This window comes from Hippoglossus stenolepis, chromosome 22 (genome assembly GCF_022539355.2).
Source record: "Hippoglossus stenolepis isolate QCI-W04-F060 chromosome 22, HSTE1.2, whole genome shotgun sequence".
Lineage (NCBI taxonomy): Eukaryota > Metazoa > Chordata > Actinopteri > Pleuronectiformes > Pleuronectidae > Hippoglossus > Hippoglossus stenolepis.
Genome location: NC_061504.1, coordinates 4,565,781 through 4,585,562, shown reverse-complemented (window position 1 = coordinate 4,585,562; position 19,782 = coordinate 4,565,781). Strand labels below are relative to the sequence as shown.

The window sequence follows — 19,782 nt, the reverse complement described above, 5'->3', positions numbered from 1 at the left end:
AGCTTGTTTAATTAAAATGCCGCAGAGAGACGCAGGGGGAAAAAACAGCGGAGTCGGAGGATATTTACCGATGGACACGATTTCATTACAGGATATTGCAGCATGAAGAAGGAGCAAGTTGTCAACTGTCAGTTTTCGGTTTGGTATCCGATATTCAAGAAACACACGATTAAAAGGTAAACAGCCTCAGTTTGTCCAGGTCGACAGGAGCAGCCCTGTCTTCTCCCTTCTTCCAGTGAAACACATCTCAGCGAGCTAACGTTAGCGAGCAGCCACACACCTCCACAGTCTTCTTCATCCTCCACCGTGTGTGTGTGACTGGACGTCCGAGTCCACAGCAGGAACCTCGCTGTCTTCTGATGTCTGTTATTCAATGTATTATTGGATGTGTTTATAACCCGAATGATCATGTATCTTGTTTTTCAGCCTGATTCTTCCACTGCCTCAGAATGTAATAGACTATTTACTGGACGATGGGACACTGGTAGTCTCTGGGAGGTATAAGGACACACACACACTCCTGAGTGCAGGTTGTGGTTGTAAACACTTCTTTATGGAAAAACAGTTGTTTGTATCATATGAAGAACTTAACTTATGGTTCTCACTCCGTTGCTGGTAATTAATGATTCTTCATCTTCCACATGAACATGCTGGTAGCTGAATAAGAAAACCCAAGGTTAACTGGGACAATCGATAATTTAGCTTCGTATCAGGATGGCTAATGTTAAGTGAAGCCAGAGAGTGAAAACATATCCCGGATATGTTAAACCTGCTTTGTAATGCAGGACCCAAGTGTGGAAGTACAAAAATTGTATAGCCTACATATCCTAAATAGTATTTAGCTATTTCTTCAGCTCCATCCCAGGATGCTTCAGCTGACCTTCAGCATCAATGTAAAGATGCCATGTGGTTGTTTGTAGCAGATGAACTAATGTTACTAGTCGGCATTACAATATCCTCAGAGCTGATTTGTGTCTTGTCAATTGGTTTTGATTTATGTCTAGTTTGCAATGCAGCTCCCAAATTGACTCTGTTCCTTTCTCTTGTCTCCAGTGACCACGACACACAGCAGACACACAGTAACAACAACGACTCGGATGCAGAGGAAGACATTCAGGTATAGGAACCGAAAACTGAGGTGGTTTGTTCACCTGGAAATGGTTTCATCCTTTACTTGTTTTTTCGAAAAGGAAATGATTCATTGCATCGCCACCTCATAATTAGAAAATATATTTCACTTATTTAGCTAAATGCATGGCTTTTGTAACATAATTAAAAGGAGTCATGTTATGCTCATATTCAGGTTCATTAGTTTTATTTGGGTTATTATTTGAAAAGGTTTTCATGCTCTAATGTTCAGAAACAATATCACTTTCCTCAATCTGTCCTTTTCAGCCTCTTTGGTAATTGTTTATTAACCTAATCCTGTTTCTTGTTCTCTGTTTCCCTCTAGTGGTCAGATGATGAGACAACCACCACTGCCACAGTAAGGACATCAACGGTTTCTTATTAAAACAGTGTTCAATACCTGAAACTAGCTCTTGTCTGAATACTTCCTCTACACTGTTATGGTGAAGTGTTTTGTGTAACCTTCACGCTTGTGGCATCTACATGACTTAATAATGCATCAATGTTTGTGCCTGCCAGGCTCCTGAGTTCCCAGAATTCACCTCGAGAGTGCTGGAGGCAATAAACGCCCTGGGTGGCTGCGTCTTTCCTAAACTCAACTGGAGCGCTCCTCGGGTACGACACTGCACGCTGCTGCTTTATGAAAAATTGAGGGGAAAAAAACCAGTTTGCTCTCCTCAGCTTGAGAGAAGTGTTTCTATGTGACCTGTTCTTTTATTCGCAGCATGAGGAAGCACTGAGGCATAACGTAGAATGTTCATGTGTGTGTCTCTCTCTCTCTCTCTTCTCCAGGATGCTAACTGGATTGCTCTGAACAGTTCCCTGCAGTGTCAGAGCCTCAGTGATATATTTTTGCTCTTCAAAAGTTCAGACTTCGTCACCCACGACCTCACACAGCCGTAAGCCTTGCAGCCCAACAACACCAACACACACACACACACACACACACACACACACAGAGAAGGTATTTAGACTCCTTCACATTTTTATCTGTGTTCTATATACATTTGATCTTAATGGCAACTCGATCCATAATGACAGAGTTAAAACATGCGGTCAGGTCAGATGTCAGTAGAACTTGACTGGAGTCCACCTGTGCTAAATTGAATTGATGGGCCATAGCTTACAAAGTCACACATCTGTGTATATAAGGTCCCACAATTCACTGTGCATGTCAGGGCAAAAATCAAGCCATGAAGTCCAAGGAACTGCCTGCACGACAATGACCCAAAGTATATTGCCAAGACAACCCTGGGGTGGTTTCAGAGTAATTCTCTGACTGTCCTTCAGTGGTCCAGCCAAAGCTCGGACGTAAACTCCATAAAACGTGTAGAGAGACAGGAAGACGGAAGTTTATAGACTCTTGTGACAGCCAACACCAACAATTGACCGGGCTCGCTGTGCACCGGCTGATCAGAATCTGCAGTAAAACACGAGAGGCGGCTGGAGAAATCGCTGCAATGCCGATTTATGTTTCACGCTTCTTCACTGTGCTCGACAAACATTTACTGCAGCGAGTGATGTAGTGCAGCACGCAGCCTTAAAGAAAGCTGTTTGTGTGATAGATGCTTGTGTAGTGGACCTTTTTCTTTTAAAACTTTTCTTTGAAACTTTCTCTGAGGAAAACAACAGTGGAACAGGTTCCAGGTCCGGCATTAGGGAAAAGAAGAGAGGATTTATTTTCATCTCTTTATTTCATTTTTCAATTTCAGAATAAAGTTGAAATGTTGAGTATAAAGTCAACTGCTCTGGTCCATCAGATCAGTCAGAAGAGTGTATGATAGAGTGAGTAACCAATAGACTTTATATACAGTATAGATGGATGACATGACAAAGAATTTCTTTGTTACTTAAACAGTTGCTGAAGAACAATTTCATCAATTCAACTTGAAAAGGCATTTTATAGAGGCAGTCATAAGTGCTAACATTAGAAGTTTGATATTTTCTTAAAATCTGGAAATGTCAAGTTTAATCGAAACATTTTGACGTTATTCTCGAGATGCAAAATAATCAAATCTACCTCTTCTCATTCTTCTTCATGTCTGACCTTAATACTCTTCTTTTCCATATTGATGCTACAGAGCACACATTTAATTTTTCTTTCATTTTACATTTGTAATATTAATTGATTTCTTCATTTGCAGATTCCTTCATTGTAGTGACCAGGACTCCCCAGATCCTGCTATCAACTATGAGGTACAAACCATACATATTATATAACACATTGTCCCAATTAGTTTGAATGTATTTTAATATGTATGTATTCATCTTGACCTGTGCCTAAGTGGTCCATCATGTGGGAAACTTGACAGTTTTGCAAATATTATCAGATTTTGCTAAATTTACACATACCACCTCACCTGTGTTGCAATAGCAGTAATGCTCTCTGTGTTTAGGTATCACTATGTATAAAGTGTACACATGCACACTCACACGCTCACCCCTATAGGTTTTATCACTCGTGTTTCTTCTGTCCTCAGCTGGTCCTGAGAAAGTGGAGCGAGCTGATTTCTGGTGGAGAGTTTCGCTGCTTTGTCAAAGAAAACAAACTGATCGGTAAAAACCCACCGTTCACTATCACATCATCAGCTACTGTTGTAAACCAAACGCACTATCACAGCTCTGTCACATTTTACCAAGTTAGCTGCCAAGTTGACTGATGAGGGAAACATCCTGGAACCAAAGGGAACTGAACATGTCTTAAGGGGGAATTATTTATGAAACAATACCTTTTAAACTATTATATCTATAAGTTAATTGTTTGAACATTATATTTAGTTCAGCCGGCTCATTTCGAGACAGGTATTAAATTCAGTTTCATCTCACCCGATGCTGTATCTGTCCCGTCTCTCAGCTATCTCCCAGAGAGACTACACTCAGTATTACCAGCACGTCTTGAAGCAGGAGGAGCAGATCTGTCACGCCATACAGGACTTCTTCAGCCAGCACATCCAGTACAACTTCCTGGACGAAGACTGTGAGCACCAGCTTCCTTTTCTTTTATTTACACTTTCTATAAACTCCTTTTAACTTCTTAAGGTCATGAAGTATGTTTAACACAGGATTCTCTCAATCTAAACTGTTACAAAAGATGGACTAGTTTGGTATTATAGGAGTTGTTGTCCTCACCATCATTGCTGGTGGTCAGCTTGTCCCTGTTTAGGCATGGTGGTCACACATGTGCAAATGCAAGCGAAGGAAGCAAATGTTTTATCCGCCTTCTCGATCGCACAGATTGGGAATGAACGAAAGGCAAAAGTTCACCACTGAAATATTTGAAAATGTGTGCGAGATTCCTTTCGTGTTCATTGTTCATTAGAGTAACATTTGCTAAACTTTCAAAATTAAATTTAATGCAATTTTTAAAAACTTTTTACTTTGTCTTTGTGAAACTAGTTGATGTAATATAAATGTTAAGTTATGGGATGTTCAGTGATGAATACAATTATTTTTGTTTTGCAGTTGTGTTTGATGTCTACAGAGACAGCCAGGTAAGCACATTCATGAATTCTGTTTTATAAATTAATAAATTATCACGCCCCTTGCAAACCGCGTTTCACTCATTTCTCTTCGTGTGTGTGTTGCAGGGGAGAGTGTGGCTGATTGACCTGAACCCGTTCGGAGAGGTGACAGACTCGCTGCTGTTCAGTTGGGAGGAGCTGACGTCCGGAGAAGTCGCCCACCAGCAGGTCAGCCATCACCAAACATCTTTTATTCCAACAGATCATTTTATTTCATTGTCTGTTTGTACACAGATGAAGGCTCAACTGAGAAAGAAAAGTGTAGTACAGTAAAACAGCTTCATCATCATGGTTTCTCTGTGTGTGTACAGGAGGGCCCTGCGTTCCGCTGCACCAACAGCGAGGTGACGGTGCAGCCCAGTCCCTGCCTCAGCTACAGAATCCCAAGGGACTTTCTGGAGCTCTCTACCGGGGAAGACGCATACAAGCTCATCGACTTCCTCAAACTGGTAGGACGTTTAAATATCTTCAAGCTTTAGTTTAGTGGAGTTTTCACGTTCTCCCCTTGACTTGTTTTTCATATAATTACTGTCAATCATTCAGATATTAAAATAAATATAAAATTATTTAATATTTTTACATCTCACAAATTTATTCCACAAGAGCAGTGTTTCACAGAATGCGGAGGTCTATATTCAGTCTGGCAGATGGAGGATGAATCTCCTTTAGAATTATTGAAGTGTAAAAGCAAAAGGACCAAAAGTATGCACTAGGAACTTACGTTACATCACATGGTCGTTTACTCTAGTTTTGATGGACTGTGCCTGACACAGCTGTAATTCTACTGGTATATAATTCAGTAAACTTATTTTGCTTGCAGTTACACTACTTGACAATAGGGGGTGCTGCAGCCCCTTCAAACTTTCTAAACTTTATTTGCCTTGCAGTTACACCACTTGAGAGAAGGGTTAGGAACATGAGACTATTACTTGAGCCGGTAAACATAGCTGAAATGTACCAATGTTACTTTTGTAGTTTAATGGAGAGAGGCTTAATTACGTCTCTCGAGAGGGCAAATACTGAGCTTACTGAAAACTGCAGAACTGAACTTTGTGACATTTTTTCTTTTTGTCAAAGTTGTTTTGAAATCAATTTTGAAATAATATGTAAGCCCCGTCTTTGAATTACCAAGAGAGCAGTCGCAATACAACATTAATTTGTTGTTGCTAGACACAATTAAAAGTTGTAATTAAAGGTTCCCTTTTGAGTTTTGCAGTTTTACTTTCCCTGTTTTGTTTATCTCGTCCACATGCACAAAGATGTGCATGCACACATACAAGCACACACATACGCGGATGAGGTGACACACATTTCAACAGTGAGGGTAAATGTGTTATGGTAACACTGAATGTAAATATGAGAGAAGTCCACTTGGCACCGTCATCTCTTTATTTACTGTAAGCACCATCTTACTCCAGTGTTACCCAAGTGTTTTAGTTTTGTAGTTGATTTGCCACAACCACATACTTATAACATTACAACTAAAATCCTAAAAATTGTAATGTCAGTTTTGTATGTTATCTATGGCTGGCATTTATCATGCTATAGCCACTAAATACATTTACATTCATTAGTTGCTTCCCTGCATGGTAGTTCGTTTTACTAGCAGTGGGCTCTACCGTTTCCGTGCTTGATTCAAATGTTGTGCACATGCACCAGGGATTCAGAGGAAATGAGATGCATCAGATGTGCCAGGCAACCCTCCGCACATGCTGTATATACACTCAGGGTAACACTGTATTTATAGTCTAATCGACCACCAAAGCACCTTCAAGTCACATTCACTGTTTCACGCACACATCCATGCAGCTCTTTCTGATTCACACACCATTCATCCTCTGTCAGCACAGCAATCAGGGGCAATTTGGGGTTCAGTAGCTTGGCCAAGGGCACTCAGAATGCAGACTGGAGGGGCTGGGGATCGAACTCCTACCTTCTGGTTAGTGGAGGAAACACTCTTAAATCCGAGCCACAGCCGCCAATCAGGCAGTGTGGACTTTTTTTACATTGTTATAATAAAATGTCATAATAACGTCATCAAGACGTCATTTATATATCATATTATATCAAATGATGGGGAATTATATTCTGACCAATATTAGCTTTAGAGGGTCTCTTTAGCTCGACTATTTGCAGATACCAGACACGCAGAGCAACAACACATGAACAGCACAGGCACGGTGGATGAAATTCAGATGACAGTTCATGAGCTGTGCAGTAGTTATGTAATGTCACAATAAGGAATTCCCTTGCTTTTTGAACAGAGGACATTTGGTAGAAGCCTCGCCAGAGATTTATGGAGAACTCGAGGGCTGCTTGTTTTCCTGGTGACAGTTTGCAACAAAATAGCTGCCTGAAGCCCATTGTCTTGCCCCAGTGATCAATAAATGTGTCATTTCAAAGGGAACTCTGGGACTCGTAGTGTAAAGACATTTTTATCGTTACCACCAGCAAACGCAGGTGCAACCGAATCAATGAAGTGAAATTACTGTAGAGCAGACTGCGAGAATGTTAAAGATATAATATATAACAATTTTTCATTAAAATGTCTAATAAAAACTACACCTATGTTATATATCTTGTCGACTTGTGTTCATGCATTATCTGAAATGTTTCCAACAATGTTCAAACCCAGAGAAATCACCAGTTTTATTCAAGGTAACAAATGTTTTATTTTATTCGCCTTTGATATCATCTTATTCGCTTTACCCGTGGCTCTGCTCATCTCTGCTATAACCTCCGGGGCAAACGACATACAACGAAGGATAAACGCTCTGCTAGCCAGTCAGCCAGTTAGCCAGTTTTTCCTTCCACTGTTTGGTCATTCATTAATAATGGGTCACGATTATTCATTGGCTGCGTAACGTGAATACAATTTTAATACATGGCGTTTTGATTGAGGGACCCCTAGTGGCTGAAGTGACATATTGGACCCCAGTGTGGATCTAGTTGACACTGGTTAGAATCAGAATTAAGTTGATACTTGCTGTGTCTTAAACATTTCTCTCCTCCCCTTTTTTTTCCTTTCTCCAGAAGAAAAACCAGCAGGAAGAGTCTGAGGAAGAGGAGGAGGAAGAGACCGCTCAACAGTGACACAGTTCCCCCTGAAACCTGAAGAATAGCTGCTAGTGTCAACAGTCCTCTCCCTGTAACGATGTCTGCATGAAGTGACTCTTTACCCTCTGTCCTCTTTGAACTTGTTATTTCTTTTTAGTTTAATTTCTGCCTGTTTCCTCTCTTGCTCCCCTGCTAACAGTACGTGATGTTCCTGGCATTTCTTAAATAGCTCTCTGGCGTTAGTTGAATGGAACATGTTAAATGAACGGATCATGTTAACGGCTCTTTCGGGACTCATCTTCTGTCGATGTGTTCCCTGCCTCTGACGCTGCTGATGGCCGTCTTGCTGGTCGTTATGTGAGCCGGGCGAAGGGAAGCTTCAGCAGAGCCAAACTGTCTGTTCTTTCATTTTGGTTATTTGTTTTTAAGAGGGGGGGGGGAAGTATTGACTAACAATGTAAAGAATACATGATATGCTTTAAAATAAGTGTATATTAGTTTCTGTATTATGTACTTCAGCACAAATGGTGTCTGGATTTAAAATGAACACGCACGCATTTCATTGTACCTCTGAGTTTGTGTTATGAGGCCGCAACAGACTTCTCTATTTAACACTAAGGCCGTTCATCACTTGGTCACTTCTGATTTCTCTTCCCAGCTGTCCCTGCTCCTCAATCTCCCCCTGCCAATTTCCCCCGAGCAGTTTTGACACACTCATTGCTCCGAGCCGCTCGGGGCACTCCCTTGTTTTCCCATCATGCATCGCTGTAGACTGTTACTCCAAAAAACACCATTAAATTTCTTGTCGTGTATTGACTCGGCTGTCAGTCTGGTGGGTGCGGTAAACTAGCACATTAGAAATTGATTGCGCTTTTACGCAAGCTCTCATTATGCCAAGGGCTAAATGAGCTGTGGATGCTCGGCGCGGGGCAGGTCATTTTGGGGTTTGTTTTTACTTATTTATTTATTTATTCGCCTTCAGCGGAGTGATGGAGCAATTACAGGGAGATGGAAAGAGCCGACGCGATGAGAGTTACGGGTCCCCAGCTGAAACGCTGTGGACGGGGGAGACGGTATACAAGGCGCATATTGTCGGGAAGGTTTCACATTCATCATCATTAGGAAGATGAATTCTGGCTGTAAACATACCATCCAGACCTGGAGGCGGTGTCTGGACTTGATCTGCGGTGGAGGATGAGCTTCACCACTGATGTCTGTGCACGGAGTTTGAGGTGTTAAAGGCAAACATCAAAATCAGAGCAGAGCTGTGGGAATATCCCAAAGTTATTGAGTCTGTTGCTTCCTTTGCTCCTTTTCTGTGGTGGAAAATACAAAGATAGACTCCAGTCTGAAACCCACGAAAACATCATAATAGTGAAAATACTAATAAGTTCTACAGTAAAGATAAGTATGAAGCACATTTTGTTCAGCATAGGTTAAAGGAGTCACCTCTATAAAACTAAATAGCTTTCATCAAGAACTATTCTCACAACCTGCTCCTTCAGAGGAAAAGCAGAGTTCCTGCAAAGGTTCTTAGCTCCTGGGGAAAGTTGCTGCCATGGAAATGCAGCTTTTGACCTTAACACATTACAGAAGTGTTTTCTCATTGTCAAAGACGTGTATTTGCTATATTGGGCTTCTCCTCTTCTTCCCACTGGGACGTAATCAACCAGTAACACTACTTCTTCCTAGGGGGAAAGTTACCAAGGGAAGTTATCTAAATGGCTGTTTTCACAGCCGACTTTTCAACTTGTGGGAAAAGCACAGGTTTAACCAACATTGACAATGGCTCATGTTCTATTCAGGTATCCCAGTAGACCATGACCGTGAGCCAGCATGCACAGTACCATGAAGTCAGCCATCATCTACTTTGTTATGTCCACCTGTGCATTTCTTATTGAGATATCCCACAATCCCCTCTGTGGAAAAACACATGGCTCATGGCCGTATGTGACCTGAGCTGCGTAACATGAATGAAATTTTAATACATGACTTAATCTGGCAACATGATTTGCGCCTGAATCACGTCGGGTAGATTTTCATCTGCAATGATGGTGAAGGCAAAAACTCCCATGATCTCACGCTGCTGCATGATGTCATCCAACTATTTCTTTTGTTATTGTTTTGATTGAGGGACCCCTAGAGGCTGAACTTAGCTATTGGGCATTTAAAATGGTACCTTTGCAGAATCAGTCCGTGTTGACAGCCTCCAGTGGGAATCTAGTTTACACTGGTTAGAATCAGAATTAAGTATAAAATTGAGATACTGGCTGTATCTTATAATGTTCTCAGTGAGCCAGCATGCACAGTACCATGAAGTCAACCATCATCTACTTTGTCATTCCCACATTTGCTTTTCTGATTGAGAGATCCCACAAACCCCCTCTGTGGAAAGACCCATGGCTCACGGCTGTGACCTGAGCTGCATCCAGATGAGCTAATGTGATGAAATTAGCTCTCTGTAGTAGATGTGTATGAATCTGATCTGTCAATCTGACAGTATCCCACGCATTTAGAGGATATTTAGGGTCGTTGGATGACGTGTTACAGAACTGCAGTGCACAAATATACAACAACCAAACATGTAATCTCTGGATAAATGTATTTATGATTATGAAAGGAAACTGCTTAGACAAGGAAAATACGGCTGAATTGTTTGTCACTTTTGTTGTGAGAACAAAAATGAATTTCAGCCATACTGAAAAGTATTATTTTATTAACCATGCTCATGACATGATTTCTGTATGTGTGTGCACCTACAATTTATATGTTTAAGCTGCAAGCAAGAAGTCTGCCCCTTCATCACCCTTAACATTCATCCTCTATTATTTAACCATCTCTTTTTTTTTTTATCCTCTCCACTCTCTGGGTAATCATCTTTCATCAGGAGGGAGGTCAGATTTGCTGACTCAGCATTAAAGGATGGGAGGATGAGGAGGGGGAGGATGGGAGAGTGGGATGGGAGAGTGGGATGGGGGGGCGAAGAGAGGGGAGTTTTCCTCGGTTGCTGCCGAGGAAGAGCTGCAGTAGTTTGCAGCCGGAATACTCATGAGTGGCTGAGGCTGCAACACGCTGTCCCCCTCCCCTCCTCTCTCCACCTCTCCTCCTGTCTACAGTATCACACACACACACACACACACCAAGTAACAAGGCCAGTGTGTGTGCGTGTGCGTGAGTAGCCTGAGCTGACCCCATCCCCCTGCAGCTGTCAGAGTCCAGGGATCAGTGCACCCCCCTGCAAGTTGAACCCAGGTGAACGTGCAGCTGCGCCGGGTCACTGCTGATCCCCGGGCGGCTCTGCTGGAGCCTGTGGGGATCCCAAATTGTGACGGATGCAGAATGGTTGTTGTTGTTGTTGTTTTTGGCACAAGTTGGCGCACTGCGAATTTAGCTCTCACACGTGCTGACCACACACACACACACACTCTGTACCTCTCTGTACCTCTCTGTGTCGGACAGGATGCGCCAGCAGCATCCCATCATCCCCCTTTATTTATGTCCAGTCCAAATAAATGGTACATGTTCGCTTTTAATAGACTCAATAAGCGGAAACGCTCAATTCTAACAAATAATGATGATGATGAAGAATTGCAAAATACGGAAATGTTGCAGTCAGCCACGTTTAGACAGTTGCAGGTGACATCAGGTCCTCGGTCAAGCTGCACTTCCGCAATTAGCGTAGTACAGGAAGTTGAGGGATGCTGTCTTCAGAATAAAAGCACTGGAGAAATGAGGAATTAAAGAAAGTGATGACAGAAAACCTCACTGTGAGACTTTGGAGGGGAGGGGGGGGCATCGTTCCTTTTGCATTTGAGTTTGATTAGATATGTATAGAATTATTTCCAAGCCTTTCATGGTTTATGAAATTGTTCTATATGTTGATCAGATCACATATTACTAAATCAATAAACACTACTATACATCTATATATAATCTACAGCTTTACACGATAAAATAGAAAGAGCCCAGTTAAAAATCCTAAACCATAAAAAATGTTGTGATAATGTCGTTGGTCTAATACATTTTAATATGTTTATCTTGAATTATTTATAATGTGTCAGGTTTTTATCCATGATTTTTCTGTGTCATCTGTTTATTTGATATTATTCAGTGGAGAAAAATGTATAAAGTACAGATTTATAATTTGATTAAAAGCTCAAAAGGTCCAAGTTTTAGTTTGTCCCGTTTGGGCTACTGTAAAAAACATGGCGGGCTCCATAGAGAGGACCCGCTCCTGATGTAAATATAATGTATTTAAATATAAAGGGCCCATTCTTGGGTAAACAAAACCACAATTCATCAATTTAGATGAAGCACACTAGTGAAAACACCACTAGGATTGTTTAATATTTAATTTCTGCTAATTGATCCATTTCAGCTAAATGTTACACACTGAACCTTTAAAACAAGATCAAATATGACAGGCCAGAGGGAAACAAAACTGTCAATGATACAAGATTTTTTTTTTAAATCACCTTATGGTCATTTTTAGAGATGGTAAACGACAAGTGGAAACAATATGTTGTGTTTTCACGCAAACACAACGTGCAGGGGAAGTGCAGCTCTGTTATGGCTGACTTGACGGCAGCTGTCCAGGCGGCCGGAGAGGAAAATAGGGGAGGGAGGGAGGAGAGCGAGAAGGAGGGAGGAGAGAGAGAAGGAGAGAGGGAGGCAGCAGGGACACAGCAGGGACACAGTAACCTGCGGGAACACTCATCTGGTCCTGCAGCAGAGACACTCTCCAGACCTCCCGCTCCACCCGGCAGCTCACCTCCATTCTCCCGCGGCTCCTTCACAGACACCCTCCCGTTGTTTGCATCCCCCCCGCCCGCAGCCCCCAGTGTCGGTCGCACTCGGGCCGGTCGAAGCAGCGCCATGGCTCGGGAGAACGGAGACGCCGGCAGAGGGGAGACGTGGAAGAAACAAGTGGACGACATCAAGAAGAGGTTCGACTTCAAGGAGCTGCTCGGCACGTGAGTACGCGCGGGCTTTGGACTCACTTCGCCCGGGGTACATCTCTGTGGTAGTGGCCCCTCTGACTGTACTGGGACCTCGCTGCACTTGTTGGCAGTGTTGCAGTATTTTCTACGGTAGTACCACAAAGACTCATACGTGTACCTCAGTGCTACACGCTTCTTCTCCCACAGTCTTATTGTGTCAGCAGCAGCAGTGGGTGGAGGTTTCATCTCACCACTGTCTGCGCTACTGTTATTCTACCAGTGTTATGGCATCATCTTTACCATCAGTGGACTGGTGGATTTGAGTGTGTTTTCATTGAGTCCGTTAGGCTGAGTGAAATCCTCATGGCAGTCCACATTGACTTAATAACATTACCATTTATTTATTATCAACACTTTAAACTCATTCATTCATTCCATTTAGCTAAAAATTTAATGTGCTATATTTAATTTCGATTCCATAACAATTTAATCATTACTTTCAGTCATTTTAATCAGTAATCATTTACTTTTAGCATTAGCTAGCAATTTGAACTCGCTATCCACGAATGTTAGAATTAGCTAACTATTTGGACGTATAATTTGGTACTTTTAGCACTAGCTAACTCTTTGAACTAATTATTTATTAAATTAAGGATTAGCCAACTATTTGAACGCATAAATATTTGAACTTGTTACTCGTTACTTTAGTGGCAGCCTACTATTTGAACATACTATTCATTGCTTGTGGCATTAACGAACCACTTGAACTTGTTAGCCATTACTTTTAGCGTTAATATTTAATCATTTAGTATCTACAGTATTTTCGCTATCTATTTTGTTCATGCGTAACCTTGAGCTAGCAGGGCCTATTTATCACATTACACATAAGTAATTTTGTTGTTGTTGGTTAATCCCTAGTATAGTAGCCACAGTATGAAATCCCAATAATTTCCCTACAAAATTACATGATTAATATTCAACGCCCCATAAACCTCTGACAGTCAGTCCCTGTCAGTGTCTGTTTGTTTTCATAAATCTGGTTGGACGGCATCCTAGAGGCTTGGCGGCGGGTGGGCGGTGGATACAGATTGGGATTAACTATGCAGGGATTAGCTAAATTTCCCCTGAATAAGAGGAAGTTCAGTCACAGGATGGGACACCAAACTGGGGAGGGGGGGGCGGTTTGGACCGGATCTGAAACTCTCAGACAGACACGCTTTGGATGCACACTGGTACAGGACTCGATGATCCGAGTCGGCCATGTTGCAGACACACATTAACCAGAGCTGCTGACGGATGTTTGAACCTGATGTATCAGCAGAAGGGGTCTCTCTCTCTCTCTCTCTCTCTCTCTCTCTCTCTCTCTGTCTCTGTCTCTCTCTCTGTCTCTCTTTCTCTTTCTCTGAGTGTGTTTGCAAGGCAGAATGAGGAAGAGGAGAGGTGGTTACAGTGCTTAAATTAGCAACAAATAAAAGCTTTGATCACCTTCATGAGACAAAGAACAGAAATAAAAGCAGCAGCATAGAACAAATGCCCGCTGATGGCATGATCGGCCCTTGGGAAATTGTCAGCAACAACATTAACACAAACTGAGATACGGATCTGAGTGTTTGCAGGGGGGACAAGTCACTTTGTTGAGCAGCAGCGTTGTGTTCAGGTGCAGCAACGCATTTGGGAAATCTTGAATTTAAGATTAATCTCAGTGTTACTGCTGCTTTGAATTTTCTGTGTCAGCTCAAAAGGGCTGACACGGAAACATTCTGTGCAATCTGTGCTGAGAGGACGCGTTGTCACAAATCTGACACTGATTCGTCATGTTTTGCCTCATCCACTGGCCAGTCAGTGTGTGTGTGTGTGTGTGTGTGTGTGTGTGTGTGTGTGTGTGTGTGTGTGTGTGTGTGTGTGTGTGTGTGTGTGTGTGTGTGTGTGTGTGTGTGTGTGTGTGTGTGTGTGTGTGCGCACTTTATCACCTCCTCCACCTCCCCTAACACAGGATTAATCTCACAAATCTTAACTCATGCTGGCAGATGTGTGTTTGTGTGTGTGTGTGAGAATGTTAACAGACACGTACATGCGGCTCTCCTCAGTGTCTTATTACCCTCCCCTGGTGTATATTCTGTCTGTGTCCCTGTTGCTCACCATTCAATAATTCAATACCAACAGGAGTGCGTGCGTGCGTGTACGTGCGTGCTTGTATGGCTCAGGTATGCAGCTCTCAGCTGGAGGGAATTGAAAATCACAGGGAAAAATGTCCTTGTGAGCCATTTTTAGGTCCCTGACTAGGACTCAACACAGTGTGTGCTAAACTTTGCATTAGCTCCATATTTAGTGCTCTGGGTTCAGCTCAGGTGTCCAGATGAAGTCCGGTGAAAGCCTAACCTCCGGGAGGCCTATACACAGGCAAAGTGTACGTTAGAGCAGAAAGTAAAGTGGTAGCGGTGATGGTAATGCATTGTGGGAATGTCACTGTGCCATCTAGGGCACGCTGCCCTTAATTGATGCTCCACTTCCCCGCTGCTGGCACTGTTCTCGTCACTGTCTCTGGGACTGCACAGCTCCCCCCTCCACCTCCTCTTTCTATATCTTGCTCTTTATGTCATACATCTCCCTGTGTGTCCCTGTGTTCAACTCCAATAAGCTTTCCTTTTTTTTCACCGTGGAAGCAGATTTTTTAAGTTTCTTTTCTTTTATCACTGTCATAATTAGCATCTTATAAATAGAACTAAAGATGGTTGTTTGTGTGACAAAAAAAAACGTCATGGACCGTAGCCCACGTTTGAGTGTGTGTGTGTGTGTGTGTGTGTGTGTGTGTGTGTGTGTGTGTGTGTGTGTGTGTGTGTGTGTGTGTGTGTGTGTGTGTGTGTGTGTGTGTGTGTGTGTGTGTGTGTGTGTGTGTGTGTGTGTGTGTTTAGTTGAATGTTTGTCATTTCCAGACACATTTTTTCACAGTGTAGTGAAATGTGGAAACTTACAATATGTTCACAAGCTTATCCTCTGTTCATCTTTCCATCTGTGCACTTCTCTGTTTTCTGCCAATTTTTCTTTCAGTCCCAGCATATTGAGCTGTGATTGGCTGCTGTTGTTGTTATTGTTGTTTGTCGATGACATTGGGTGGAGGAGGCCATCAACCCCGTCGGTGGTTATTGCTTACTCATGGTTTTGGTGTTGTCTCCACTTTCATGCTGGCTGATGATGTCAGTAATAGAAGTCAACAAGGTCAATCATTTGGTTACCTGGTAACAGCTGATCCATCCTGTTACTGATGCTGTGGACACACCTACGTTATGTACCACCTTGAGTTCAAATTTCTGCTTTGTTGATGAAGCTGTCGGTGATGCTATTGTTATTGACATCATTGTTGACCTTCTATGCTTACCTTCTAGTTACATACACAGATTAAGGTTTCCACGCAGATTAACGTTGAATGTGATGATCTTGGTTTCGCATCTCAGTGCTATGAAATTTGAGCTATACTGTCATGTGTCACACACACACACACTATTCTGTGCAATCTGTGGGCTATCAAATGGGCTATTTGAGGGTTAAGACTTGGTTTTAGGGTCAGAATTAGGGTATGGTTTAGGTTTAGGCATTTAGCTGCGATTGTTAAAGTTAGGGTAAGGGGCTAGGGAATGCATTTTGTCAATGAGTGTCCACAACCATAGAGAGATATGCATGTGTGTGTGCGCGCAAAGGGGGAGTGGCACCATCCTTCTCTATGCACAGATTGACACGTGTGTCCAGACCTCTGAATATTAATGATCATAAACTTTAGTCCATTATCGGATCAGTGCTCTATTTTAAGCCTCTCAGCGACCACATCCAGCTTATAATGGCCCCGAGCTGAAAGCCTGTTGTCTCTGTGCAGTTGTGGCACACGCTGGTATGTTGCTGTTCATGTATGTAAACATAGGCAGATGTTGGAAAAGGTCTCCAGAGAAACATTTGACAGGTTTGACGTGGAAACAATGTATCTGATAAAATGTAAATAAGGGAGCATGCCGAAATAATTTGTGTGTTAGTTCAGCCTGTTTTCCATGAAACTTAAAATTGTATTTTTCAGTTCAGTTCTTTAGTTTATTACTGTAGCATTTACTTCACACTGTATCATTTGTCGCACATAAAAAGTCAGGTATTTGTGAAGCTTGACGTTATGCATCAAAAACACTTTACACTCCCATTTTCTTCTGACAAAATGCTGTTTCCTGGTGACCCATTGCATGACAATTCTTTCAACAAACCGAGCTCAAGCAGGAGATATTACACTTCCTCATCCTTTTATAAGATCTGCAGATAAAGAAAGGAAAAATGAATGCAGTCATTGTGGTGCAGCTGCAGAAACACGACACTCAATTGTAATGCTACAGTTTGTTTCTCCTGGAGGATTTGGTTTCAGTCATGTTGTGCAATCCTGAATGGTCTAGACAACAACATCTGCTACTCCAAAGGGAATTCAGGGACACAGCCTGCTGGGACACCACGTTTACCAAATGCTCGCTATGGTGAATTTAGCGCCTGGTGGGCGACCATGTTGTAGCGATCAAGGACGTCAGTCAAGTCAACAGAGGACATGTTGCCTTAGTTTGGGCCTAACTACATCTATTACTGCTCCTCTCTCAGCAGAGAGGCGCCACTCTGTGATGAGTGAGCACTTTGGTGAACTAATATGTCAACTTGTGCATTTTTGTTTAAATTTGTTGCAAAACCTGCTTCCTGAGTAAATCATAGAACGTGTCAGCAAGTGTCGTGGTTCCTGTCATTGTGGGTTTGGAATGACATTGCTCGCAGTTTTACATCAAGCTTTCATGCGTCTGCATCTTTTAATGAAAACGTGCACATGGAAGGCTCTCTTACAGAGGACCAAAAAGCCTGCGGTCTGCAAACCATTACAGTGATTAACTTAGCTTCATTTTCATTTGCAGATTCACGATAACTCATGTCATTCCAGTAGCAGCGCCTGAGGGCTAATGAGATTCTGTGGTTGCGTATTTTCCCTCTGACATTAAATCGTCAGGGTTAACGAAGGATCAACACGGGTTGAAGGTCAGGGGGAACATGTCCTTAGCATTGCACACTAAGGACCTAGTGCCATTCGATTTTGCTTTAACCTAGCTTCACTTTCATTTACAGATTCCCCATTACTCATGTCATTCCAGTAGCAGCACTTAAAGACTGGAGACACAAATGAGGTTCTGTGGTTTCAGAGTCCGACCACATAAAATATTTGGAGCAGTAAATGGAAAACCCTTTTTTTATCTCCACTGAACAGGCGACCAGAAGTGATGAAGATCTCAATGTCTATGAAGCAGTGACAGGACAATCTTTTTTTTATTTATTTTGTGTAAAACTTACAGAGCAGGCCCTGATGGCTGTGATCCAGAGCAGCTGAAAGCAGCTTAGCATATCTACCCTCAAGGCTCTGCTGCAGACTGAGGCAGTGCAATATATAAGACAATACCAGAGCAGAGGAGGAAGAAGAAGAGATAACGCAGTGGTAATGAAAAGAAATCTGTGTGGGGTTGAAGCACATGTATGCCTCAGGGGGTGGCCTCGGGGCCCCTAATGGTGTCCTGGAGAAATATGTTGGAAGGGATTTATCAATCAGCCTTTCCTTCCTTCCACCATCTGCCATCACCACACACTTGTAAAAGCTTTTGCTCTGAAATAGCACCATCTTCTTCCTGTTTTTGAGCTGTAAAGCATTTCCATGTACAATGTAGACTAGAAATTATGTTTATGATCTTGGTCTGCTGCAGCAGTGTTAAAGGTTCACCTTGGAGAGGATGTGGGACAGAATTCACAATGAACCATCAGTCGGTGTGTCTCAGTCTGGGATCTGTCCATCTCTCCTCTCTGCGCTCTCTGTGAGGCTTTGTCCACCGCAGGAACACAGAGATCTGAGCTCTCCTGTCTTTCTTCTCATCTCCTGTTGCGACGGCAGAGAGCGAGAGAACCGGTTATGATTGATTTTCCAAGCAAGACTTTGCAATAAAAGCTATATCCAGCCTCGTTCACAGATGCAGTGCTGAATAGTAATGTGGGTTACTTTTGATGTCCCCCTATAATACAGAACTCTTTTATATCCCCAGCAACTTTATACCAGTTTGACTGGGCTGGTGAAAGTGAGGCCTCCCTAGCGTATAAGATTCAGTCTGTCAACCTGCCTTCAGGTAACAGACATGTAAGTGCATGTGTGACTGTGTCTGGTAAGATACAGGTGCATATGAATTAAGAAGACCTCAGCTCCCTTATCAGTAGTTCATGTCTGTATGTCCTAGAACAAAAATATTAAACGGTGGCAAAGAAAAGAAGCTAGAATGGCACTGAGCAGAGACTATACGTCGACCAAGCCCCAACATTCCCCTTATATTTAATCAAGCAACACCAAATTTCACACCCTTATGGATATCAGTCCCCTAAATCCATTATGTCAGATATTTTTTAAATCAAGGTCTATGAATTTTTCCCTGAGAAAATTGTGAAAATGTAGAAAAATTTCAATCTTAAAGAAAGTGAAAAAATATTCCTTCCACCAAAATTTATTGGATTCTTCCCTGGCCCATAGCACAAGTTTCGTGGAAATGTATTCAGTTGTTGTTGTTTAATCTTGCTTCTAACAAACCTACAAACCAACCAACAAACGGGTGAAAACATTAGAAATCCTCGTGGCACAAATTGAGAGTTAAATTGTTCATTCAGCTCGTCAGTGGTCATCATTTTCTTGCAAATGTGGCCGACCTGTTAGAAACTGTCTTACCCCTTGTATAATCGAATACATGACGAGAAGCACGAATAACGGCTCTGAAACTCTTGATGCGGTTCCACCTACCTATCTGCCTCCTGATATACGGGTTTGTGTTAATCTCTGTCAGTAAGCACCCCATGATGAGGTGACAGATGGAGGTAGCATGTGTGCATGAGGATGATGGTCACTCACATTGGCTTTGGGAGGACAGATCATTTTTAGCATTAACACACCACTTTCAACCTAGTACACAGAGTGGTTGTTTAAGTGTTGTGTTAATTGTATTTAGGCTTTAGTTAGCAATAAACAGGCTATGATTCTCTATCCATCCATTATTTACACTCTGTTTATCACAGGGCCAATATACAGAGACAAGTAGCTATGATTATAA

At 42.3% G+C, this 19,782-nt stretch overlaps 2 protein-coding genes across 2 annotated transcripts in view; both read left to right on the top strand.

Moving 5' to 3' along the window:
* Nucleotides 1-18: 18 nt before the first annotated feature.
* cdc123 (cell division cycle 123 homolog (S. cerevisiae)) lies at nt 19-8,518 on the top strand. The gene is made up of 13 exons (XM_035148030.2): nt 19-176; nt 427-498; nt 1,054-1,117; nt 1,454-1,486; nt 1,648-1,743; nt 1,921-2,027; nt 3,273-3,324; nt 3,609-3,684; nt 3,983-4,105; nt 4,591-4,619; nt 4,716-4,817; nt 4,961-5,098; nt 7,683-8,518. Exons 1-13 carry the CDS (start codon nt 103-105, stop codon nt 7,740-7,742), a joined length of 1,026 nt encoding a protein of 341 aa, XP_035003921.1. The 5' UTR covers nt 19-102; the 3' UTR covers nt 7,743-8,518.
* A 3,799-nt stretch (nt 8,519-12,317) lies between these two features.
* The window catches only part of camk1da (calcium/calmodulin-dependent protein kinase 1Da), a 53,258-nt gene continuing 45,793 nt past the window's right edge, over nt 12,318-19,782 (top strand). Inside the window, exon 1 of the mRNA XM_035147649.2 lies at nt 12,318-12,679. Coding sequence (XP_035003540.1) covers nt 12,582-12,679 — 98 coding nt within the window. The 5' untranslated portion in view covers nt 12,318-12,581. The remainder of the gene's footprint in view (nt 12,680-19,782) is intronic.

Bases quoted from the DNA above. Each gene is read 5' to 3' on its own strand.
- cdc123 (XM_035148030.2), top strand. From the start codon at position 103: ATGAAGAAGGAGCAAGTTGTCAACTGTCAGTTTTCGGTTTGGTATCCG. The intron at 499-1,053 runs GTATAAGGACAC...TCTTGTCTCCAG, and splicing joins ACACTGGTAGTCTCTGGGAG to TGACCACGACACACAGCAGA. The intron at 4,620-4,715 runs GTAAGCACATTC...TGTGTGTTGCAG, and splicing joins ATGTCTACAGAGACAGCCAG to GGGAGAGTGTGGCTGATTGA.